The sequence below is a fragment of the Crocodylus siamensis genome, chromosome 4 (genome assembly GCF_052110815.1).
Source record: "Crocodylus siamensis isolate JL-2025a chromosome 4, ASM5211081v1, whole genome shotgun sequence".
Lineage (NCBI taxonomy): Eukaryota > Metazoa > Chordata > Crocodylia > Crocodylidae > Crocodylus > Crocodylus siamensis.
The window spans coordinates 186,854,465-186,876,338 of NC_143398.1; the positions used below are offsets into that span (position 1 = coordinate 186,854,465).

The window sequence follows — 21,874 nt, forward strand, 5'->3', positions numbered from 1 at the left end:
GGGGAATGCATAGAGTCCCAAGCCTAGGAGATCACAACTGCTATGGTCTTCCAGCCTCAGGGGCTCCCTGCACTCCTGAGGTTGGGAGCTAGCAGCAGCTACAGTCTTCCACCCCTGGGCGCTTCATGCACACCTAACTCTGGAATATCATGGCTGCCTCAGTCTCCCAGTTCTAGGGGTGCATGAGGTGTACCCATGGCTTAGAGCCTGTCAACTGAGGGGGTTCCCACCTGTGGGAGCTTGCTTTTTGCTGGTATAGGGAAGGCTAGGATTGGGCTCCCTATGCACCAGCTGTAAGGCACAATGGGATCTAATGGGTAATCCTGTAATCACACCTCCTGCCACGCACTGGATTTCATCTCATTGTATCTTATTGTGCCTTTACTGGCCTGTGTAGAGGGGTCTAAGTCCAAGTTGAAGGAGGCACATAACACATTTATGGGTATGGCTTAAACCCTAATCTTCCTTTTCAGAGTGTTTCCTGCTGACTGGTATGGGCAGCTTTCCTACAGTTTCCCTCATTGTTTACTTTGTGAATCCATTCTTAGATGCCTAACTCACCTTCCATGTGGCAAGACACACACTAGTTAAATGTTGCCATGCTGAGCAGTGTTACACTTAACACCTTTTGTTTATTACCTCTTTCTAGTCTTAAACTTTAACCAAACAATTCCTACTCCTTTGTGAGACTTATGGTACTGGTATGGCTGGAGTATCAGTCAGATCCTTTACTAAACTGAATCATAGATTTTCAAAACAAAAAATGGGTTCTTTCTCTTTGCCTTGTGAATTGAGTCCTTAGGATTCATATTTTCTCTATAGCCAGAAAAAACCCAAATGCCAAGATTTCATGTGATCTTCTTACTTCAGAAACTACAGCTTTAAGAAACCTACCATATATTATGTGACACATGATAAAACTCACCTTTGGGAACATTGCCATAGAGTAATTTTTGTGGAATATGGTGTTCATAGGGGGAGGGGGAAATAAGGGAAATTAGAGAGCAACTTTAGAATTATAGAGAAGACAAAGAAAAAATTTTGAATTCTGCTTTTCTACTCCTTTGAAATATTTCAGGCTAGCCATCGCATTTGCTTCATTGCACAATAAGCTTAACATTTCCATGCAGTGTAAACAAGTAATATCTTCAGTATTCCTGCAGTTGTTATTCACCACGTTCTTGCTGGCTCAGATGCATTGTGGATACCTCAGAGTGAACCACGGTAGTCTGTTTTGAACTCTTGGGAATTTCTGAATGCTAGTAACATAAAGCTAACTTACTGTATGTATGCTTGCAGGAGCCTCACCATGAGGATTTCCCTGAAGAGTGGCAGAAGAAAATGAGTGAATTCCAGAGGATGCTTGTCATTCGCTGCTTGAGACCTGACAAGGTAGGTATAGAAATGCAGAAATGTTGAAGTTTTGGATATTATCCAGTGCAATCCAGCATTTCCATCTCTCGTCTTAGAAATTATATGGATCTTTATATCACTGTTTCTATAAACAGTGGTCTGGTGTTCTTCAATAATTCAGTTTTTACCTGTAATCTTAGGGAAATGGGACTCTGGTAGAGAAATTAGTTCAAATGGAATGGCAAATGCTTCTGTTTCAAAGCTGGTTTCATTAGAGGCAGCACATCACATTTCTTTATGAATTTTTCTGAGTGGAAGGTATTTATCTCTTTTTGTAACCTTTGTACTCCTCTTGTATCTCCTTTTGTATTCCCATCGCTGAATAGAAGTACTTCCTTAGTTTTTGAAAAAAGTTAAAAGCAGCAACTTATTAGGCTGTGATGGGTTTGTTTGGTTTTTTTTTGGCAGTTATGGCGTTTTACAGTTGCTTATGAACATGTTATCAGTTACCTCTCTCAGACTGGGTCCCAGTATACAAGCATGTGTCAGAAAGTAATGGTCATTTCAAAATAAAACAATTGTGTATGCTATGATCATTTCCTGGACTACATCACTTCTCTACTTGGTCATAAATAGGCTTGGCAGAATTTGATTTTTATGTTTTTATAATTTCAACAGCTAAAAATCAATGTTTATTTTTAAGCCTTTATTTTAATTTTTATTGATTTGAATTTTCCAGATTGTATGAAATTAGGGATGTGGAGGCAGACAATTTAGTAATGACACTATACTGTCAAAAGCTTTATAAAAGCAGATGTCAAAATATAAATAACTATAAACTGATAAATCATACCTGCTTTAAATCATTCTGTTCATTCATTAGGAAAGAGCCGGGTGGTCAGGGACCAGAGGAGGAAAGTAGCAGCACTCCTAGAGCTCTGGGAACATGGGAAGAGGCAGCAGCCACCTGAGTTCCCCGATTCCCCCCTGCTTGGCTGGCCCAACCTTGCTGCCACTAGGCTTGAACCTCAAATACTCTTCCCCCTTCTCCTGCTCCCCCCTGTGGGGTTTGGGTAAGGCTTTGTTTGAGTAGCCTGTTATCTCCCTCCAACTGGCTTCTACACCAGTGAATGAGCAACTAATTGTTTAATTGATGAGTAATTAGATTGAAATGAACAGCTAATTGCTTAATTGAGTCATTAGGCTATCCATTGTTTCCCTCTTTAACCCCTCTGGCCCTCCATCTCTTTTCCCCTCTCCACCCCCCCCCCCAACTGTCCAGTAACAGGGGTAAGGGTTCCCTGTTACAGTTTCCTGTCTATAAATTTTGATTACCGACAGCAATGTGTTTCTGTCGGTCTGAGTGTGAAATAAAATCACCATTTATTGGTGTTTATTGATAAAAATGGAATCCTGCCAGGCCTGGTCATAAACAATGTGTGTATTAGACAGTGCTGTCATCAGTGTTCCCTGCTGCTGTATAGTTTCCTGCTCAGGGCACACAAAATGGTTTTATTTCAAAATTGCCATTACTTTCTGAAGTACCCCCTTATTTTGGGTTCTGATTTTGCATTGCTATCAAAAAAGTCCACATTAAGGTTACCTGTGTCAGGGTTGGACAATTGGAACAGGTTGTGTCACACCATTAAGAAGTAGGTAATACAAATATAATATGTACAGTGTAAATTAACTGATAGTAGTGTTAAGAGAATTATAAATTCAGAAACACTAAATATCATTAGGAACTGGTTTATAAGGTAGTCTCCTTGGGCATTTGTAGTTGTGCTGTGGGAGTTGGGGACTGCTTTAATTTGAGCAACTCTGAGGGTCCCTGTAATTAAAGTACCCAGAGTGTCTCAGTGTCCAGGCACTGAAAAATTGGGGCAGGGGTGATTTAACTGAAGCTCATGGAACAAGCTTTAGTTAAACTGCCTCCACCACCATTTTTCAGCACAGGGACTCTGATACACAAGATGCTGGAGCATAGTAATTAATCAAGTCTGCTCTGACACATTGCAGTTACAGCACATCAGAGCAGTCTTTATGCATGTATAGGGATGCCCCTTAAGATCATTTTGGGCAGTAGTTTATGTAGAGTTTGTCCAGGGTGCTGGTACATAGTTTGGATACCTTAAGACTGTAGGACTCCAGAAAGCTCTACATATAAACAGAGTCTGATTGCAGGCAAATGACCTTATGACCCAGATCATGTCTTCTAGTCCCACGTAATTGATAACATTCGTATAGCATGCATTAATGCTTCGCAAACTAGAGTGAGAAAGAAGGGCAAGGACGAGACTGGAGAATGGAGTTACTTTCTCTGGATTTACTGGGAATATTGGCCAGACATGTTGATTTTGTTGTTTTTAAATCACTTCCACAGAAAGAGAGGAAATCAGGGATTTAGACTATGAGCAATGAAGCTGTGTCACTTTTTAGTTTTCAGTAGATTCAAAATCCCAAAGTCCCAACAGTGGAAAAAAGTTGGTCAATAGGGAATTAGGCTGTTTTTTGCCCCACCTGCCCCTTGTTCTGTCTGTGTCTCCCACCCCCTCCCCCTGACCAGCCAAACCTATCAACCCATGTCCTACAAGCTGCTTTTTATCAACTTTTGTCACTTCTGGAGCCAAGCAAGTACTTTGGGGGTGGGGGCAGAGAGGCAGAATGGGGCTAGTAGTCCCCAATCTCCCCAAGCCCTCCATGGATCCCATGAGCCTGCCCCTCCCCACCCCCAATCCCACCAGAATCCCCTGGACACCAGCAAAACCCTGTGGGTCACACCTGTCCCCATCTGCAGGTCGCACCTGTCTCCACACCAGCCCTCACAGGTCATGCCTGCCTCCCACCTCCTGGCAGACCCCTGATCCCCAGCAGCATGCTGGGCCCCCAACCCCTCACTATCCCTCCCATTGTGACTTACCTGATATTGGGCAACCATTTTGAACCAATTTAACCTCCCCCTAATGCCCCCAAGTGTCTGTACTTAGCCCTGATGAACAAGCTGAAAGTAGCCTAAAGCAGTAAACAAGAGATACTTACATATGCCCCTTCATAAGTTGCCTAATACTGCTTTGTTCTCTGTCATTTGTAAAAAGCTCTTCAGTGGATTTAACTTGGACCACCCAACTTCACAAAGTTGGCTATAGCAGAAGGACCAGAATTAAGCATGCTGCAGTATTTATGAAGCTTTATTAAAAACAAAACATTTTACCTTCTAAAAGCTGGCACAGATACATTAAGTCAATGCACGTTGTATCAAATGCTTGATTAGCAAGCACATTTGTTGATCCACACCTGCAGTAGTGACCAAGCATGCTCTGAAAGTTAAGAGAGTTAATTATAACAAGTGCTTCTTGTACTTAGCTTGCTCTCTTATAAAGATAAGGGCCTTTAAAACAAAACAAAAAACTCTAACTCTTGCACTCATTACTGTGCTGTGGTTTATGTTGATCAATATTAGGGCTTTCTGGAGCTTGGTCAGGTGAAGCAGCATGAGGTGGTACTGGCAGTTCAGGTTCTGGAGTATACTGATGTTTGCTGACAAAGTGATCAAGGAGGCGTTTTCTGGTTGCAGCAACCTCTTTTTCAAAGGACCATATTGTGCTTCTGCCAGTTTTACACTAAAAAAAACAAAAACAAAAACCAAACCAAACCCAGGATGATCTTTAAGATATGCAAGTATGTAACAGGCAAGTGATGCACCCAAGGTCAAAGTTGAGACTCCAACAAACAAACCCAACAAAAAAAAAAAAAATGCCACAAAACACAAGAGCAAAACAAAGCCAGAACCCCCCACCCCCCCAAGCAAACAACCAACCCCCCCAAAGTGTAGATTCCAAAAGAAATGTTAGAAGTATTAAGATTCCTGGTGAGCTGCCACACCCAGCCCTGGGAACACCAACCTTTTCTAGGCTTCTAGAACGTCTGCATCAGGACACGTACATAATTATTTAATACAGTCCAGGCTGAGGCTTTTTATATCTGGGCCCTTGAAGCTCCAGAAGCTAGGTCTACCTCGAGCTTGCTTGCCCAGGGGGCAAGCAGGCAATGTCTAATTGCTCAGGCTCCACATAAAATATGGCTGGAGAAGGAGCAAGTACTGTTGTTGCTTGCCTTTTTAATCAAGAGCTTCCTAAGCACCATGCTATGGGATATTCCGAAACAGCAGCATGCTCCATGCAAAGTGGAAGAGACTTTCAGGAGGGATTGAGACCAATGTAGATATTTACTGGGTCAAACCATTCTTCTAAAATGCAGGAGAGATAAAGGTTTGATTTCCTCCATCTTAAGGAGATTTGACTATCAGGTGGGGGATCTGGATTCAGTGCTCTAACCTCAACTATTAGGTAAGCAGGCCCCTTTTCATCGTTGAACATACCAATACCTTCTTGGTTTTTAAAAGAAAGGAGATTGTGTGACAAGTTTTAATTCCAATTCTAACTCTCAGAGAGGGCTTAGAGCAGAGTCCAAAGTTGAAGAAAGTATCTTCCTGCAGTCCAGAATAAGGTGCTTAAGTTATGGTTAGTGGCTGGGATTTAACATACATTTCTCAGCATTTTCCATTGGCTGATTATGGGACTCACTTTTGTGGTTCCATTCAAAGGCACTTACCTCCCCACAATGCATTGTTGCATACATAGTTTTCCCATACTTGGATATTACATGAAGTGCTGCAAAGCTGAGTGTTCTACCATCTGATCCTTACCTAGGCCTTAAAATAAATCACCCAAGAGGATGAGATGTAGAACTTCTAGATCTAGAATTGTCCATTTTTCTCTGCTTACTGTGTTACAGCAGGGGCAAAAGGTAGGCTTTATTTTTATATCAAAATGTATATTTAGCCGGGCCTGGTGTTTGATGAGTTATCAGTTCACATGGATACCCCCTTGCATTTTGAGGCTCTCAGTCTCAGTTTAAGCTAAAGCAATAGATTTAAAATAGTTTAAACACAAGCTCTTACAAGGAAAGTCCTCAGTCGGTCCATCTCCAACAGGTAATACTCCTCCACTGTTAGATCATCAAAGCTCTTAGTTAGGGATAAGAAACCACAATTGCTAGGGCGTTTGGTATGTTCCAACCTGCAGCATGAATACATTGTAAGAATTTCATTCTGTGGATATTTGATCTCAGTATTAGAGAGAGGACAAAAGCAACTCTACTACAGATTCCCTTTCAGTTCATCTCCAATCCAAAGAATATGGAACATGTTATAAGACTTAGAAAAACTCTGGGCTCCTCCGTCCGTTTCCTTTTTGTCCTAAAGTAGCACAGATCAAAGTCTTGTTCCCTTCCCCTCCCCCTTTGCCATCTCTTAATTAGACTTGTGATTTTTTTCTTCTTTTTGGAGGGTCTTGGAGGAAGAGATAAAATGGGAGATTCTTATATGTAAATTAATGTTGCTCACTTCAGACACACAGCAGCTACATATACTGCTGTCATTTTAAGTTATTCATGTAAATCTTTTTTTTTTTTTTTTGGCCAGAGTGAATGTTTCACAATAATTAAGAGAGATATGTGCACCATTAATTAAAGAGCTGGTATTGGACTTTAAGATTAGACAGGCTGAAAAACTTTGCCATTGTTCTTCCATTCTTAATAGTTTCATAATATAAAAAGGTATGAAGAAGAATATGGCCATACCATGGATCATCATTTGGCTCCCAGCCCTCCAGTTCGATCAGGCAAAAAAAGCACTTTGCTACATCTGGTTCGTTTTCATTTGGACAGTGGATAAAACCAGCCTTGGCCATCTGCAGAGGAAAATTAGTTTAGTGACATGTAGGGCCCAGATGTAATGTGTCCATTACAAGTGTAAGTGACAGTAAATCCCACCCTAAAGAGCTTACAATCCCAGGTCTTGCACTTCATGAAGAAAGACTGGCACAATAGGAATTAAAATAGTAGGTAAGTATATCAAGCAGTCTTTAAATGAGGAAAAACAGCTTAGGATCTACATACAGCTAGAAGTGGCAAGTCCTGGATACCAGTCTCTGCTCCCAGGTTTATTTGATAATTATTTACTGTTAAATGCCTAAACACCTGGAAGAGTACAGAATGAAACCCAGAACTTTCTTGTCCCAGGTAAGTACCCTAACCTAATGAGCGTAGCCTTTCTGCACTGTGGCCCAACTCTGCCAGGAAAAGTAAACAGTAGTTTGAGGTTAGCATAAAGTTTTCAGTTAAGTCAGTCTCCTGGAAGTTGGAAAATACAAGTTCCCTTGGCTATAAACTAGCCCTTGCAAGTTCTTGAATACCTGCTTTAATCACTAAGCTATTATGTAAAAGATGAGCAGTAACAGCCTTACCATCACCACTTCAAGGAGTGAAAGTGAGCCTGCTGCCATTCCTTGAAAGAACAGTGGGCACCTACCTACTTTCAGGAGAGGATTCAAGACTCTGGACCCTGAGTGGGTTGAGGTGCCTCAGTCCTAGGAAAGCAGCTGGAGCTCAGAGGCATCCTAGTGGTTACTATTTGCTGCTAACAAGATTTAAGCAGCTCCCTGCAGGGTTTAGTTTCTCTGAGGCTCCTAACTCTTTTCATGGACTACACTGAAAACTTAGAAGCATAACTGGGTTTGATTTCATTCCAGGTATCAGGGACCTAAAATGCAGGTGTTGCAGTACCCAACCAGTAGGATCCTAGGACCTTATCTGGCTCTAGTCCACAGTATACCGAGACAAACAAACAGTCTCCTGCAAATATAGTTACTATGCCTAGGCAAATCTACAATTCAGGGAGGAAAGAGAAAGTTAAAGCAATTTGTAGTTCTTACTATGCTAAAATTGCTTCTAAGTGAGTTTCCCAGACCATTACACTTAACAGGGTAGTTTCCAGAAAAGTAATGTTACATCCCAGCAGTGGGTACAGTACAGCTGGGATAGGCATTACTAGGAAATCTTTGGAGAATTAAAAAGTGTTCAAGGCTCTTCTAGAAGAAACTTTGTTATAATCACAAGCAAGTTCCATCTTTGAGGCTACACAGAAGAAAGTACAATTATTCATGGTCTGAGGAACCATGCTGCTGGTCAAACCTCTGACACCTGATTACATGTGTTTTATTCCCAATTCCTTCACACCTCGTCAGATAACGCCTTCAAGTGTGCTTTATCTGAGGCACAGTCCTAGAGATGTAGAACTTATAAATATCAATTTAAAGCATTGAGTCATAATAGCTTACCATTTTATAGCATTGCCGGTGTTCAGAACATTATATGTACATTAATATTAAATGATTCAGTTTTGTGAAGTTAAGAAGTAGTGCTTGAATGCCTATAATAAATCGGTCTGACATTTTATCCACATAGCATTTTCCTCTATTGTAGGAAAAGTGATATAGTGAATAATGACTAAAGTTTGAGATTTTCCAATACTGGGGAATGCATAGAAAACCCCACCTCCCTCTGCCTTTATAGCCTCAAATTAGCATATTGCCATAGTTCTGAGTAACACAAGCATATACACAGATAGCCATTTCAATAGCATGCCACTTGAAATGTAAGTTATTTAATGCTTTAGATTGCAAAACAAAAAGTTAACCTACAAGTACCATGGACTTCATATATTAGAGGAAAAAAATTTTCTTTATCTTTTTATGCTTTGTAAGTTAGACTTCCTTTCAAAGTATACAAGAAAAAAAAAAAAAAAAAAAAAGGTCACTCATTTATTTTCGACAGCATATGGACAACAGTGTTAAAGCATTATTTTATTTTCTTGCCTTTAGAGGGTCTATTGAAACTCCCAACTCTATTCTGACTGGCAAGTAGTTTGATAGCATAATAAGTGAAAGTAAAGTCTACCAGGAAAAGTGGTAGTCAGAGTATTTGGGAGCTGTACTGGAGCTTTACATAATCTCTTACTTTTTGCCTGAAAATAGTTCTTAGCTATAGCCCAAATTAAACATTTTCAAACTTACATTCTCAGGGGTACATTTGCAGTTTCCCATAAAAGGCCAGGTTTTGAAGGTTTTTACACGATTTGCATAATCATACATGTCCCTAAACTCAATCAAATGTTTGGATGCCAAACTAAGCTCTTTCAAGAAAGCCTCCATCTGCAAAGACTACTGTTGACTTACTATCACCCTAACCAATGCAGCAGTCATGCTTTGCTCCTCCCTGTCAGATTTAAGACACTTGATTAATTAGTTATATTGCTTCCACCTGTAAATATAAGAGTGCTTTAATTAAGAAAAAACACAGGTGAGTCTATGATAAGCAACAGAATCAGGAGGGATGGGGTCAGATGGGTGTTTTTCCCCACCTCATTTGTTTCCTTCTCAGCACTCAGTTCAAGATATGTCTATTGAATGCAAAAAGCCAAATTACGTATGTCAATACAATGTAGAAGTTACAAATTTGATCATTAAAACATCAAGAAATATAAAAGTTAATACCCAAAATCTAATATTAATTCAGTATAGTTTTATATAGTAAACAGTTATATATTTAACAATCTGAACATTTTCAGAAACTTAAACTTTAAATTGCTGAGTTTGATGTTCAGTTTAACCCATTAATAGAGCATTTTGAAAAGATTTTGCGTTTGTCTTTTGACAGAAAAGGGGAAAATATAAGGTAAAAAAATCTAGTGCTTGTTTTTTAACTACACTGCTTCAGAGATGGGCAAAACTTCTTAGCGTTGCTAGGTATGCAAATCAACTGTGCCATGAAAAATTGTGAAACTGAAAACCTGGCCATATTTTTTTCTGGGCATACCCAAAGTAAATGTTTATTATTCATATTTGTTTTCAAAATAACCACTAATGGTAGGATGCGAGTCCAAATCTATAGATCCTGCTTATACAGATATATATATTTAATTTTATTGAGACTGTTTGTGGTATTAAAATGAAGCAGGGTCCAAGATCAAGGTCTTGTGCTTGGCGTCTGTAAGTGTTGCCTCACAGCCTGAACTCCTGTCTGCTCAAAACTGTTGACTTTGGGAGGACTCCAGTGGAGTGTAAGGGAATGCTACACAGATTCACTTTCTGGGTCAGGGTCAGTTTTGGCATCTGTGAAAGATGTTTGATTGATAGTCCTAGCAAATCAAGTCTTGTATTCATTATAGAGATAAAATAAGAACAGTAGCATTCTTGGCTTTCTACACCTGCCTGCCAATCTACTTCAACATTGACCTTTGGGGTCAAATAAAAAAGGCAATTGCTCATTATCTAGGATTCTGTTAGTCTTTTTTGCTGAGTCTTCCAACTTGGACCCTGATCCTTGTGAGATTTACATACATGGTTAACCTACTGAATTTAATAGGATTATTCCAATGCAGAATTCTAGGCAGAAGAGAAATTTGTTTGACATTTGTAGTAAAATATTAGGAAAGACATAGCTTAATGTTTAACACGTGGATACTTCATGGAATATGTTCTTTTTGTGTTTTGCATTTTGATTTTCTAGATTATCCCCATGGTGCAGGAATTTATTGTTGGTTATCTGCATCGTCCATTTATTGAGCCACCTCCATTTGATTTGTCTAAGGCATTTTCTGACAGTCACTGCTGTGCACCACTGATTTTTGTTCTGTCTCCTGGTTCTGACCCCATGGCTGCCCTACTCAAGTTTGCAGATGACCAGGTAGAATAACATTCATAAATTTACATTAAGATATCATTCTTATATGTATGAATTAATAATTTTAAAACAAAAATTGTTAAGAATGTTCAACAAAACCTATGTAGTATTTGTCCAGCTTTAAAAAAAATCACTATACCAGTTTTTATGATCCTTTTCCACATAAAGCACTAATGAATGTCAGTAGATGCTTTTGTAGGAATGAAAAGTACATGTTTAGCTCTTTGTAAGAAGTTATATGTTCAGTAATTCTTGCATCTTCTCTCTTGCTGTGATTTCAAGATTTTCTTAAATGGTTACTTTATGTAATCTCTAATGGAAAATGAAAAGATTGCATAGAGAAAGAACTTGGCTTTTACTGTATTAACTCTGTGCTATTGAGAGTGTAGGTATGTTGTAAATCTTTATTCACCCAGTTGTGTACATATACACTGCAGTTTTTAGTAGTGTTCTGAGAAGCCTTTTGCAGGTGTCTGTTTTGTGGTTCCAGATAAAATGGATGTATAGCTAGAGCGAATGGCTGGAAGAGAGGAGGGTTTACTGAAATGGAATAAACAAGAAAGCTATTTGAGCTATGTTTAAAATATACCAGGCACATTTACATGAGACATCTCATGTGCAGTAGACTAATTCTGTGCATTTGCACAGCAGGCAAAAACCATACTAATGCACAGTAAAATTAGTCTACTGTGGATTAGAGTCACCTAAAATGTGTGAAACAGCACTACTGTGCGGTAGCATCAATTACAGCCATTTAATTTAGTGCTTGTGATAACATACATTTATGCATGTGTAGATATGCCCACTATAAATTAAATACATTGACATGGTGCAAATTTTCATTTCAGTATACATCCTGAGTACCCGAATGACAGTTAATAAATTGATAATCCTATAATGACCAGCTTTCTAATGCATCTTAATCATGTTTTCTTTAATTATTTATGAAAATAAAATTTAAAAAGGGAAATGAATCAAGACATCATTTTTTCCCCCCAATTAAGACTAGAAAATTCAGAATCTAGTCTTCTTTTCCCTTTTCAGTGAATCCCTTCAAAGCTACATATTACAAATAGCTTTCTTCTAATGAAGATGACTGGAGGCTGCAGGAATGCCACTTCTTTTGCTGATTAGTGTTAGCTAAGCAAATGTTGTGAGGTGCACTTTTATATCAGTGGGACAATGCTGTCAATATAAGGAGGCTCTATGTTATTAGGATGATCCATGCCTAACACTTTAGTTAGTTTATTCTGGTAGTACCAATGATAAGCAAGGTGCTTTTCAGACATTTATTGACAGAAATCATAGTCCTTGCCATGAAGAGTTTAAAATTAAAGGATAATATATATCTTAATATAATGTTGTCATGTATTACATGATGTTTATTTGTCTTCAGTTTGGATATTTTAATTTTAAATGTAGGAATAGAATTTGTCTGGCAGGTTTTAAGGAGAAGCAGCAGATCATCACCAAATAGCTTTTTAAACCATACCAAATGCTTTTATAGATTTTCATGTAGCTGGTAGTGTGCAAAAAAAAATCCTTGGATAGTCTTTTTCTCTCCAGTATCTCTTTTCCAATGCCTGCTCTGTTACTATAAAAGGCTATCTCTCTGGGTCTCTTCCACTAAACCATTTGTTTCAGCTAATCTCTGTTTGGCTCACCCCCTTGCCTGCTTTGGCTCTCAAGTTTCCTTTTTCTTGTCAACAGCAGGATCAAGAAAGAAGGTTCACATAGTTAGACCCATTCATATGGATTCAGAAAACCTGCTGCCTTAAAAAGGTTTTAGTTTCTTTGTTAAAACTCCAAGGAGGCCATCCTCAAAACAAATGAAAGAATAAGGTCTAACACCAATAAAATACTTTAGTACTGTAAGTGCCTGAATCCCAATTGGTTTTGGCTAATAAGTAGGTAGGTGCTGAGTTGCTCTGTTTACTGTAGTTCTGGACATGTGCAGAGTCCAGGAACATAAGGAATTTGCAAGTCAAATAGGAAAGTGTCTGCTCAGTTGAGGTATCACCTAGGTTAGAGGGCTGATTTGGATCATAGTTTTGGATTTATAGGGCATGTCTACATGTCAGTGTCCAGTGACATTGCTATGGTGCCATGCTTTAGTATTTCCTTTTGGAAGTACTAAAGCACAGTGCAGTATGGGCAGTTACCACTCCATACATGCGGTACATGGGTTGATTTCACTGGTATGTCACCGTAGCAGTGCACTATACCCGAGGAATGTGCCCCTAGAGCAACATAGTTGGCGATCATGTGTAGACATGTGTGATCACTGTGTTGCCATCGTGCACTGTACAGTGATGTAGCACATCACTACATCTCCGCAGGGCAATGTGTAGACGTGTTCATAGACCTCAAATCTTTTTTAGGCACCGAGGTCCTTTTTGGCGGGATGTTTCTAAAACGAGAGATGCTTTCTTATTGAAGCATTGTGTAGAGTGTTTCTGTAGTTTAGAAATGTATTTAATGAATGTATTTTATTGAATTAGCTTGAATTCAATGTTTGTTTTTTCTTGTTTTATAAAAAATGTGAATGTAAATTATACCAGAGTGTTCAGTGTGTTTCTGTGAATCTGTGTAATATTTTCGTAATTTTAAAATCTGTGTGTATTTGCAGGGATATGGGGGCTCAAAGCTTAGCTCCCTGTCACTTGGCCAAGGCCAAGGTCCCATAGCCATGAAAATGATAGAGAAGGCAGTGAAGGAAGGCAGCTGGGTAGTTCTGCAAAACTGTCACCTAGCAACCTCATGGATGCCAACTCTGGAAAGAGTCTGTGAGGTATAACTCAGTTGTATTTTCTTTTAGTAAAACTTAAGGACTAACTCTCAGGTCTTCTTTGCGTATAAAAAGGCCAAAAAGCCAACTTAACCTACTTCTTGAGTGTTCCTTCTACATAAGGGGAATCTTCATAGTGGTGGTTCTGTAGCAGTCTTTTCTTCCTGCTTCTGATGCATGAAGTGTTTTTTAAACAAAGAGTGTGGAGCTCAGATATCCTTATGCTTGGTAATGCTGTACTGTTGGAATGGCCACTGGTTGTAATAGACAGCAGCCTTACAGCTACTGTTGGCCTCCTCCAATCGCAGCTGAGGACATATGGTCCCTGGTGTTGAAAGTTGAATATTAGTATTCTTGTAAAAAACAAAATGAAACAATGTTTTTTACTCATTGGTAAATAGAATCCCCTTCTAAAGATACAGAAGGCAATAAGGAGATTTCCTGTAAGCCTTGGCCCCAGCCTGGCAAAATTTATATTTATGGTTAAGGTTAAATAGGTATAGATTTTTGGAGATTGGGATTCTGAGGAGTTTTGCACTTTCTAATTGACACAACTGTAAAAGGGTATGAGTGGGTCTTTTTCTTGCAGACTAACAAAGTGCATAGCTCTACCATGAGTTTTGAATTGTTATTCTTATACAGTTTTATTATGACAAGTTTGAATTTGAATTGATTATTTTATTAATAAAGGCAGTATAGTTTTTTTTATATATTCTTTTTGTACATAGAAAGGTCTGTACTGTCTTTGCTCATACGTTCCTCCAAAATTGACTTTCACATTGAGATAATTCCTGGAAAATTTTTGCTTATATTCCTAAAGATTCAGACAGGTCTGAGTAAAGTAGAGCAGCTTTATAATGGAAATTTCCATGTATGACTGTGGTTCCAATTGTAATTATACCTTAAACTAGTAATACATAAGTGTTTCATTTGTACATTATCAGATTTTTGCAGCTAGGCTTGTTTTCAAAGGCATTGGCATATGTAATATTTTATTCCTTTTGGGTTGGATTCTCCATTTTTGTGTGGTGCTTTCTTTTAGGAGTTTAATCCTGATACAACTCATCCAGATTTCCGACTTTGGCTCACCAGTTACCCATCTCCAAATTTCCCTGTGTCTGTACTTCAAAATGGAGTGAAAATGACTAATGAAGCACCAAAAGGTTTACGGGCTAATATCATCCGTTCGTATCTGATGGATCCAATCTCTGACCCTGAATTTTTCAACACTTGCAAGAAGCTTGTTAGTAATGTATTATTAGTCTTGTTATCTCACTCCTCCTGTAAAGCAGCTAAAGTGGACCTTGGTGGTTATATTCATGTGTGCTGGGTAAAAACTATCAAATTAAGTAGTCTACCTGCACTGCAATGAAGCTGGTTTTGATTACAGATTGCTGACTGCAGTGAAGTGAATTTTATTAATATTTTATTTTTATTTTACCACTATTCTCATTCCTTGCCAGCAGAGATTTTGTAGTGTGCCATTAATAATACAGCTTACTATTTAAAAGTCAAAAGCAAGTCATTTCCCAGTACAACCATGCAAAGTTGGGGAATCTGTTACAGAATATTAACTGAATCTAATGCTGTTTCTGAATTCTACCTTTCATTCAAATCATAAAACTTCTTTCCTCATTGAAATATGAGAGCAAAATGATGCATTGGTTGATTGACACAAATCATAAGACTCTTTTTTCTAAGTAAGTAGACTGGGAAACCCTCTACTCTTTTTGTAATTATTTTTTTGTGTTTTAGTACATTTGACCTAAAATTGGTTTACAATATTTTGCTATAATTAAATAATAAAGATAGTTGCATTTAACTGAAGCTGTATATCTGGCTAAATTATCTTAATTAAAATCATAGTTCTTAGCTGTAAAAGGGTTTTTAGGAATATATCACAACCAAAACACATCTGGATCTAGAAAAAGGAAAATACAGTAGGAACAATATTTTACAAAACCAGGGCTGCAAATAAAAGTGGTGGGCTGTGATCTTGCTAAAATACTATAAAAAAGTCTGTTCAACTTAATTACTTGTAGAATACTTGTAAGATTACAAAGGTACTTAAAACCATCATTTGTGATAAACCGATAGCTAAATTCTGAAATTCAGTGCTTCACAAATGATACTTTTGCAGAGGAATCCAGGCTGTTGTGGGACTGCAAAGGCAGACATTCCTTAACTCTCCATATATTATTAAGTTCCACCCTGTACCCCAATATATGGGGGCATCAGAAAGTGGAAACATTTAGAGAAGAAATTCTGTGACTTAATCATATTGTAATGTTCTGTTAAAAGGTTGAATTCAAGAAGTTGCTGTATGGCCTCTGTTTCTTCCATGCACTGGTTCAAGAAAGGCGGAAATTTGGACCACTGGGTTGGAATATTCCATATGAATTCAATGAGACTGATCTGCGAATTAGTGTACAGCAGCTGCACATATTTCTGAACCAGTATGAGGTAAAGTAATGCAAAGTATAAGGTACAGTAAAGCCAGTATGAGGTAAAGTAAAGCAAAGATACTACCCATTTTGTTCTGTGTGACATCATTAATGCATATACATTCAATAGTGGTACTTCAGAAAAACAAAGGCCTAATTGCAGCATTTATTTCTAAACATAGTAGTATTCTGGTTATAAACTTATCTTTTTGGGTGTATACAAATATCAAAAATACATCAGTGAAACTTTGCATGTCAAGTTCAACCCAGTAACTCATTTAGGGAACATTCATACAAGCAAACTAGATGTTATTCTATGCAGTGGAGTGAGTTTTGCTCCATATACTTATCTCGTTTGTTGGAACTTCCTGTATTGTATCTGAAGAGATTCTGGATTATAGTTCTTAAAGAGATGCCACCAATGGAATAATCACATTCTTATCTTTAGATGATGTATCAACTACTATTGTAACTGTATGTGACACAGCCAAGAGATCACATGGCGAGCACTTGGGCAGCTGGATTATATTTCAAACTTTGATACTGACCTGTTGTATAAATTTGACTACTTTCCAACCTGTGCCCTTTTCTTTTTAACTTTGGTAGGGGCCGGGGAGGGAGAGGATGATTAGTTGCCTGGGCACTGAACTGGGAACTGAGTATTGTATCCAGTTCTCCCATTGACTTGTTGGGTGGCAAGTGATTTCACCTCCCCATGCCTCAGTTTCCCCATCTGTAAAATGGATATAACAATACCTGGGTTTTAAAGTGCTTTTGGAGTTTGGGATGACAAATGCTCATGAAAACCTATGCACTACTCTTACTATTTTATTGTAAAATAGATTAGAGAAAATCTATTTTTCCTTCATGTCTTCTTTGTTTACATTGCTTTTGACAGTATTTTTAGGTAGTGTCATTTTTGCTGTATGCTTGCATTGTTTTCTTCCTTGTTTGAGTGGTCTTGATAAAGGAATTGTGGATTAAAAAAGCATATAAAACACAGGAAAAATGCAACTGCAAAACTAGAAAAAATAAGAGAGAAACTCAAGGACGGGTATCAGTATCACCTACCAAGCTTCACTAAGGGGCTGGAGCAGTGCCCTTACTTTATCAGAATAGACTCACCCCCAGCCGGGTGGTTAGGGACTTATGGTTGTGTAGTGTGAGAGATGCATTCAGATTCCCCCGCAAAATAAGGAAGACTATCCCACAAGCAAAAGGAAGGCATCTAAAAGGAATTAAAAATTAGAATTGGGGCAGGGTTGCCTACCAGCAGAGGCTTTTATGTGGACTTGGACAGAGGCTAGGTTCTTCCTAGAAACAGATTTGAAACATGGTTGAGCTCAGGTACATAGTAGGTACTGTGGGAGGATGCAGCATCTAGCTTGCTTCTGCCTATATGTAGGTACCTGGGCTAGGGACAGACATGCAAAAAGCTGGAGCCAGAACTGATTCAATCTTTGCAGGTTAGTTTAACGTGCCTAGATTGAACCAATTGGCAAGTGAGTAGACATTCCCTTTTCACTCAGGGAATGCAGGCACATGGCTCAGGCCGCAAGCCAGGGGACACTAGAGCAGCCCTTGGCTGCAGGGAAGCTGTGTTGGGGGGGTAGGGCTGGCCCTGGCAGTAGCCTGGAATGAACTGGCCGGGGGGGGAGGATTTAATTCCCCACTTCCTATCCCACCAGTATGGACCTGAGCCAGAGTCTGCCTGCTTTTCCCTCTTTCTGCTGCAGCGGTGGGGGAAGGTGCATGGCCAGACACCGGTCAGCATGGCCCCCGGAGGCAGAGGGGGCAGGGCGGGGGTTTATTCCCTCCTCTGCCCCCAGGGAACCATAGCTGGGGTCTGCCAGCCCTGACTGCCACTGCCATCAATTCCCTGTGCGGGGTGAGTGGAGGAATAAGCTTCTTCCCTGCCCCCTTTGCCAGATGCTGGAAGGAGGGGGGAAATTAACCCCCTTCTGTGCCCCCGTCACCTAAGGGGGCCATGCCAGCTGGCCTCTGGCCATGCCCCCAACCTCTGCTACTGGAGCGACGAGAGGTCAGGGACTCTGACGGGGGCATCAGCCCCTCGCATTGTTTCTGGGGAGCGCAGGCCTCTTTCTGGCAGGGGGGCCGTGCTGCGGGCGGGAGTGGGGTGGGGCAGTCATTGCTGCTGCAGACTGTGTGGGGTGAGCGGCAGCAGCGCTAGTGGGGGTTTAGGGGGCTATGGCCCCTTCCAAGCCCCAGTGCCTGCATCCAGCTGCTGAATCTGCTCCCAGGACCCTGCCTGGCTGCTGCGTGTGTGTGTGTGGGTATGCATGCGTGGCCCAGCAGCAGTGAGGGGGGAAGGGGCCTCTTTTCCCCCAGCACACAGGCGAGCACACAGCAGTGAGGGGAGAGCAGCATGAGCAGCTTTCCCCCCATCACCAGCAGCAATTAACATGTTAAAAAAATTAATACAGAAACAGATTAACGTGTTAATCGTGGGTGTTATTCATGATTAATTAATAGCCCTAGTTCTGTTACGGCTTTAAACCAGTTGCTGATCCCTTAAGCTGGTTTATGTGTAACTTCTGTGCCTAGCCCTGGGGAACTTTGCTTTAGGAGTGGGGTTAGCCTGGATTGCTTTTGGGGTTTAAGCACCTAAATTCTTCTAATCCTTCAAAGCAGATCTGGATCAAACTCTAGTATGATGTATGGAAAGGTGCCATACCCTCTAAAATATAGATTAGATGGACTTGAAGTGGGTATGGTCAGACAACTGCTTATGTTCCCCCTAGTAATAGTTGAATATAGCCTAAATTTATCTTGGAGTAATATTGGTTGTACTCAGGAAGCAGAATTTCTTTAGTGATTGAGAACTGCGCAGAATAGAAAAGGTACAATGATAGATTTAGGCCTCTAGTGTAGCTATGCTAAAAAAAAAAAGAAAAAATTCAGATGATTTTGTGCTTCAGGAGCTGCCGTATGATGCCCTGCGCTATATGACTGGTGAATGCAATTATGGTGGCAGAGTTACTGATGACTGGGATCGGCGTACACTCCGTAGCATTCTGAACAAGTTCTACAATTCAGAAATTGTTACAGATTTAGATTATAAATTTGATGCCAGCGGCCTGTATTTTGCCCCTACTGAAGGAGATGTAAGTATTTAAAAATTATTAAATGGACAAACATAAAAAAAGACACATCATGGTCATTTTAATCATAAGTAACTTTGCTTCATGCTGCTGTTCTTACATGCCTCTTGTTTGTGTCTCACACTGTCATTCTGCCGATCCCTTGGAGAGTGAGTTGTAATAAATAGGACTAACTAGAAAAGACCTGCTTCAGAAAATTGTTACTAAAAATTGTTATAAATGACACTTGTGTGCAAGTTGTTCAGTTCCAGAAAACCTTATCAATTGTATTAGACATAAAAACAATACAGCATAAAATACTGTAGTAGAGCAAAATAGTGGTTTAGTCTGAGGCCCTGGGAACATATTACAGAGATCTAGTTCCCTGTGTGACAAACTGTCCCCTTCTTGCTCTAGGCAAGCTGGTCCAAAGCTCTTGTTGACTTCATTGGAAGTTGTAGGAAATTACCATCTCCAAAAAAACCGCCTTTGGAAAGTTTCATATTGGTCACCCAAAATGAAGATGTTTACACTTAATGGATATTAAAGATTCAAGGTTTAAACTGAGTGTCATAATGCCTACTCTTTAACCTAGGGATAATTCATACTGCAACCAAGCTAAACTACATTGACTTTAATCTATCCTAGTGTTCAGTGCAGGGGTGTGAAACTTGAGCCTCCCCAGGCTTGATCCAGATTCCAAGGCTTCCTGCAAGCTGGACTCAGACTATGGGATTTCCTGCGCAGCTCTAGAGCCTAGAAAGTTAACACTGCTGCTGCTTGCGCCCTTTTTGCCTACTGCCAATTTTAGTTGCCAGGGGTGATTAAAACTGATTCTGGTAGCAGGTAAGGGATGAGGATGCAAGCAGCATTAACTTCCTCAGTTCCAGAGCTGTGCCAAAACCACAAGAATTCACACCATTGCCACAGGTGCTCCGGGAGCTGTGGCTATGAGCCCTGCAGACTGAATGCGGTCGGGGGTGGGGGAGTTGCCCTGCAAGCCAGATGACATGCTTCCATGGACTGTGTGTGTGACACCCCTGGCTTAATGCTTATCATAATGGTATCTAAGCACTGAAATCCTGTTAGGCTAAAATCCTTGAGGGTATTTAGAATTAGTTCCCTAAATGGGATGCAAGCCCTATTGGAGTTAGGTACCCAAATGCCTTTGACATCTAGGCGTTAGTGCTTAGATGACATTTTAAGAAAGACGGGCTATAAATGTGCTGCTGTAAATAGTGAATTGCCATCACCTTAACCTTTGACAGTCTGAAGTGCTCAGATGTCGTGTTGATGGGCCCAGTGTAAGAATAGAGTTCTACCCTAGAGTTGAGGCCATTGGATTTGTTAACTTGATGCTAGATGACGATGACCACTCTGGCAGGCTTGGCAGAAGGGAGATACTGTTACTGGTTAGGTGCTTGGAGTTTGGTTCTGTTTAAAACAATGCCAACTACATTAGGGGCATCTGGAATATTTTCTTTGAACCTCAACTGAAGTAGGTTGCTTTGCATTTCTTCTGGACCTTATTTGATCTTTGAATCTTTTTAATCTCCTAATATAAATCCTTTCAGTACCAAAGCTATATCGAATATACAAAGACCCTTCCACTGAACCCTTCCCCAGAGATTTTTGGGATGAATGCCAATGCTGATATTACCAAGGATCAGTCAGAAACACAGCTGTTGTTTGATAACATTCTTCTTACGCAGGTATGTAAATGACTCATGGCTGTGAATACTTTTTAGTCATCTCACAATGTACATCATTAATGGCTTTGTTATTGTTTAGCTCTATTGTACTTAATTGTTCAAAGATGTTTCATCTGGTTTCTCCATTTCTCCATTGTGGCTACAAACTTGCTATTGTACTAGTATATCTTCTGTGGAAGATAATTAATTCCTTGTAATTGCAATATACAAAATAACAAAACAAATGAATGCTGCACTTACTCAAATCTAAGATGACCCCCCCCAATAATTAGAATCTGTACATGGAAAATGTATAAATTTCTTATAATTTTCCAGGTATAGAACCTAATTACTGCAGGGTTGTCTTTAATTCATCCCTCACACCACTGTAAGCAGTGAGGAGGCAAGTGGCGTGGGGAAATCACAAAGCTTGTCCCCTGCTTTTGCCTGCCCCCCTGCTACCTACCTGCCTTCAGAGTCCCCCCAGTCTCTCCTCCCCACTTCTCCCCAGGCTCTGCTCCTCACTTCCCCTGCCCCGACAGGCTCTATTCCCTGCTTCCCACTCTTACTCTTGCTTTGGGCTGGGATGCTTCATCCCCATTCTGGCCTGAGAAACTAAGCACAGCCCCAGCACAGCCCCTGTAGTGGCCATGCAGGCTGCATGCTGCTGCTACAGGCCATACTAGGACTGTGCTCAGTGTCCCAGACTGCAGCATGCATGGAAACTGCTGGTGAGGAGCAAGGGAAAGGAGGGGATGCAGAAGGGCAGGCTGAGGAGCAGAAGCTGTGCGAGGAGAGGTTAAGGGAGAAGAGGCTTCAGGGGGCTATGATGGGGTGCAACAGTGGGGGGGGGTGGCCAGCAGTTACAGCTATGGCCGGACTTTGGGTAGGGGCTGGAGCCTGAGCTATAGCAAC

General features: G+C 40.2%; 2 protein-coding genes across 2 annotated transcripts in view; one reads left to right on the forward strand and one right to left on the reverse strand.

The window, feature by feature from the left end:
• Window positions 1-21,874, forward strand: part of DNAH7 (dynein axonemal heavy chain 7) — a 226,187-nt gene that overhangs the window by 193,324 nt on the left and 10,989 nt on the right. Inside the window, exons 53-59 of the mRNA XM_090045212.1 lie at window positions 1,300-1,392; window positions 10,762-10,938; window positions 13,565-13,726; window positions 14,766-14,966; window positions 16,025-16,186; window positions 19,107-19,292; window positions 20,843-20,980. Of these exons, the coding sequence (XP_089901338.1) occupies window positions 1,300-1,392; window positions 10,762-10,938; window positions 13,565-13,726; window positions 14,766-14,966; window positions 16,025-16,186; window positions 19,107-19,292; window positions 20,843-20,980 (1,119 nt within the window). The remainder of the gene's footprint in view (window positions 1-1,299; window positions 1,393-10,761; window positions 10,939-13,564; window positions 13,727-14,765; window positions 14,967-16,024; window positions 16,187-19,106; window positions 19,293-20,842; window positions 20,981-21,874) is intronic.
• LOC149867337 (baculoviral IAP repeat-containing protein 5.1-like) lies at window positions 4,764-9,404 on the reverse strand. Its single transcript, XM_090046295.1, has 4 exons — window positions 9,267-9,404; window positions 6,994-7,103; window positions 6,314-6,431; window positions 4,764-4,973 (listed from the first exon to the last, which is right to left on the reverse strand). The coding sequence occupies exons 1-4, from the start codon at window positions 9,402-9,404 to the stop codon at window positions 4,764-4,766; spliced, it is 576 nt and encodes a 191-aa protein (XP_089902421.1).

Coding starts and splice junctions, on each gene's coding strand:
- LOC149867337 (XM_090046295.1), bottom strand. CDS start 9,404: ATGGAGGCTTTCTTGAAAGAGCTTAGTTTGGCATCCAAACATTTGATT. Junction 6,432..6,993: donor GAGCCAAATGATGATCCATG/GTATGGCCATAT, acceptor TTCATGCTGCAG/GTTGGAACATACCAAACGCC. Junction 4,974..6,313: donor ACCGACTGAGGACTTTCCTT/GTAAGAGCTTGT, acceptor TGTTTTTTTTAG/TGTAAAACTGGCAGAAGCAC.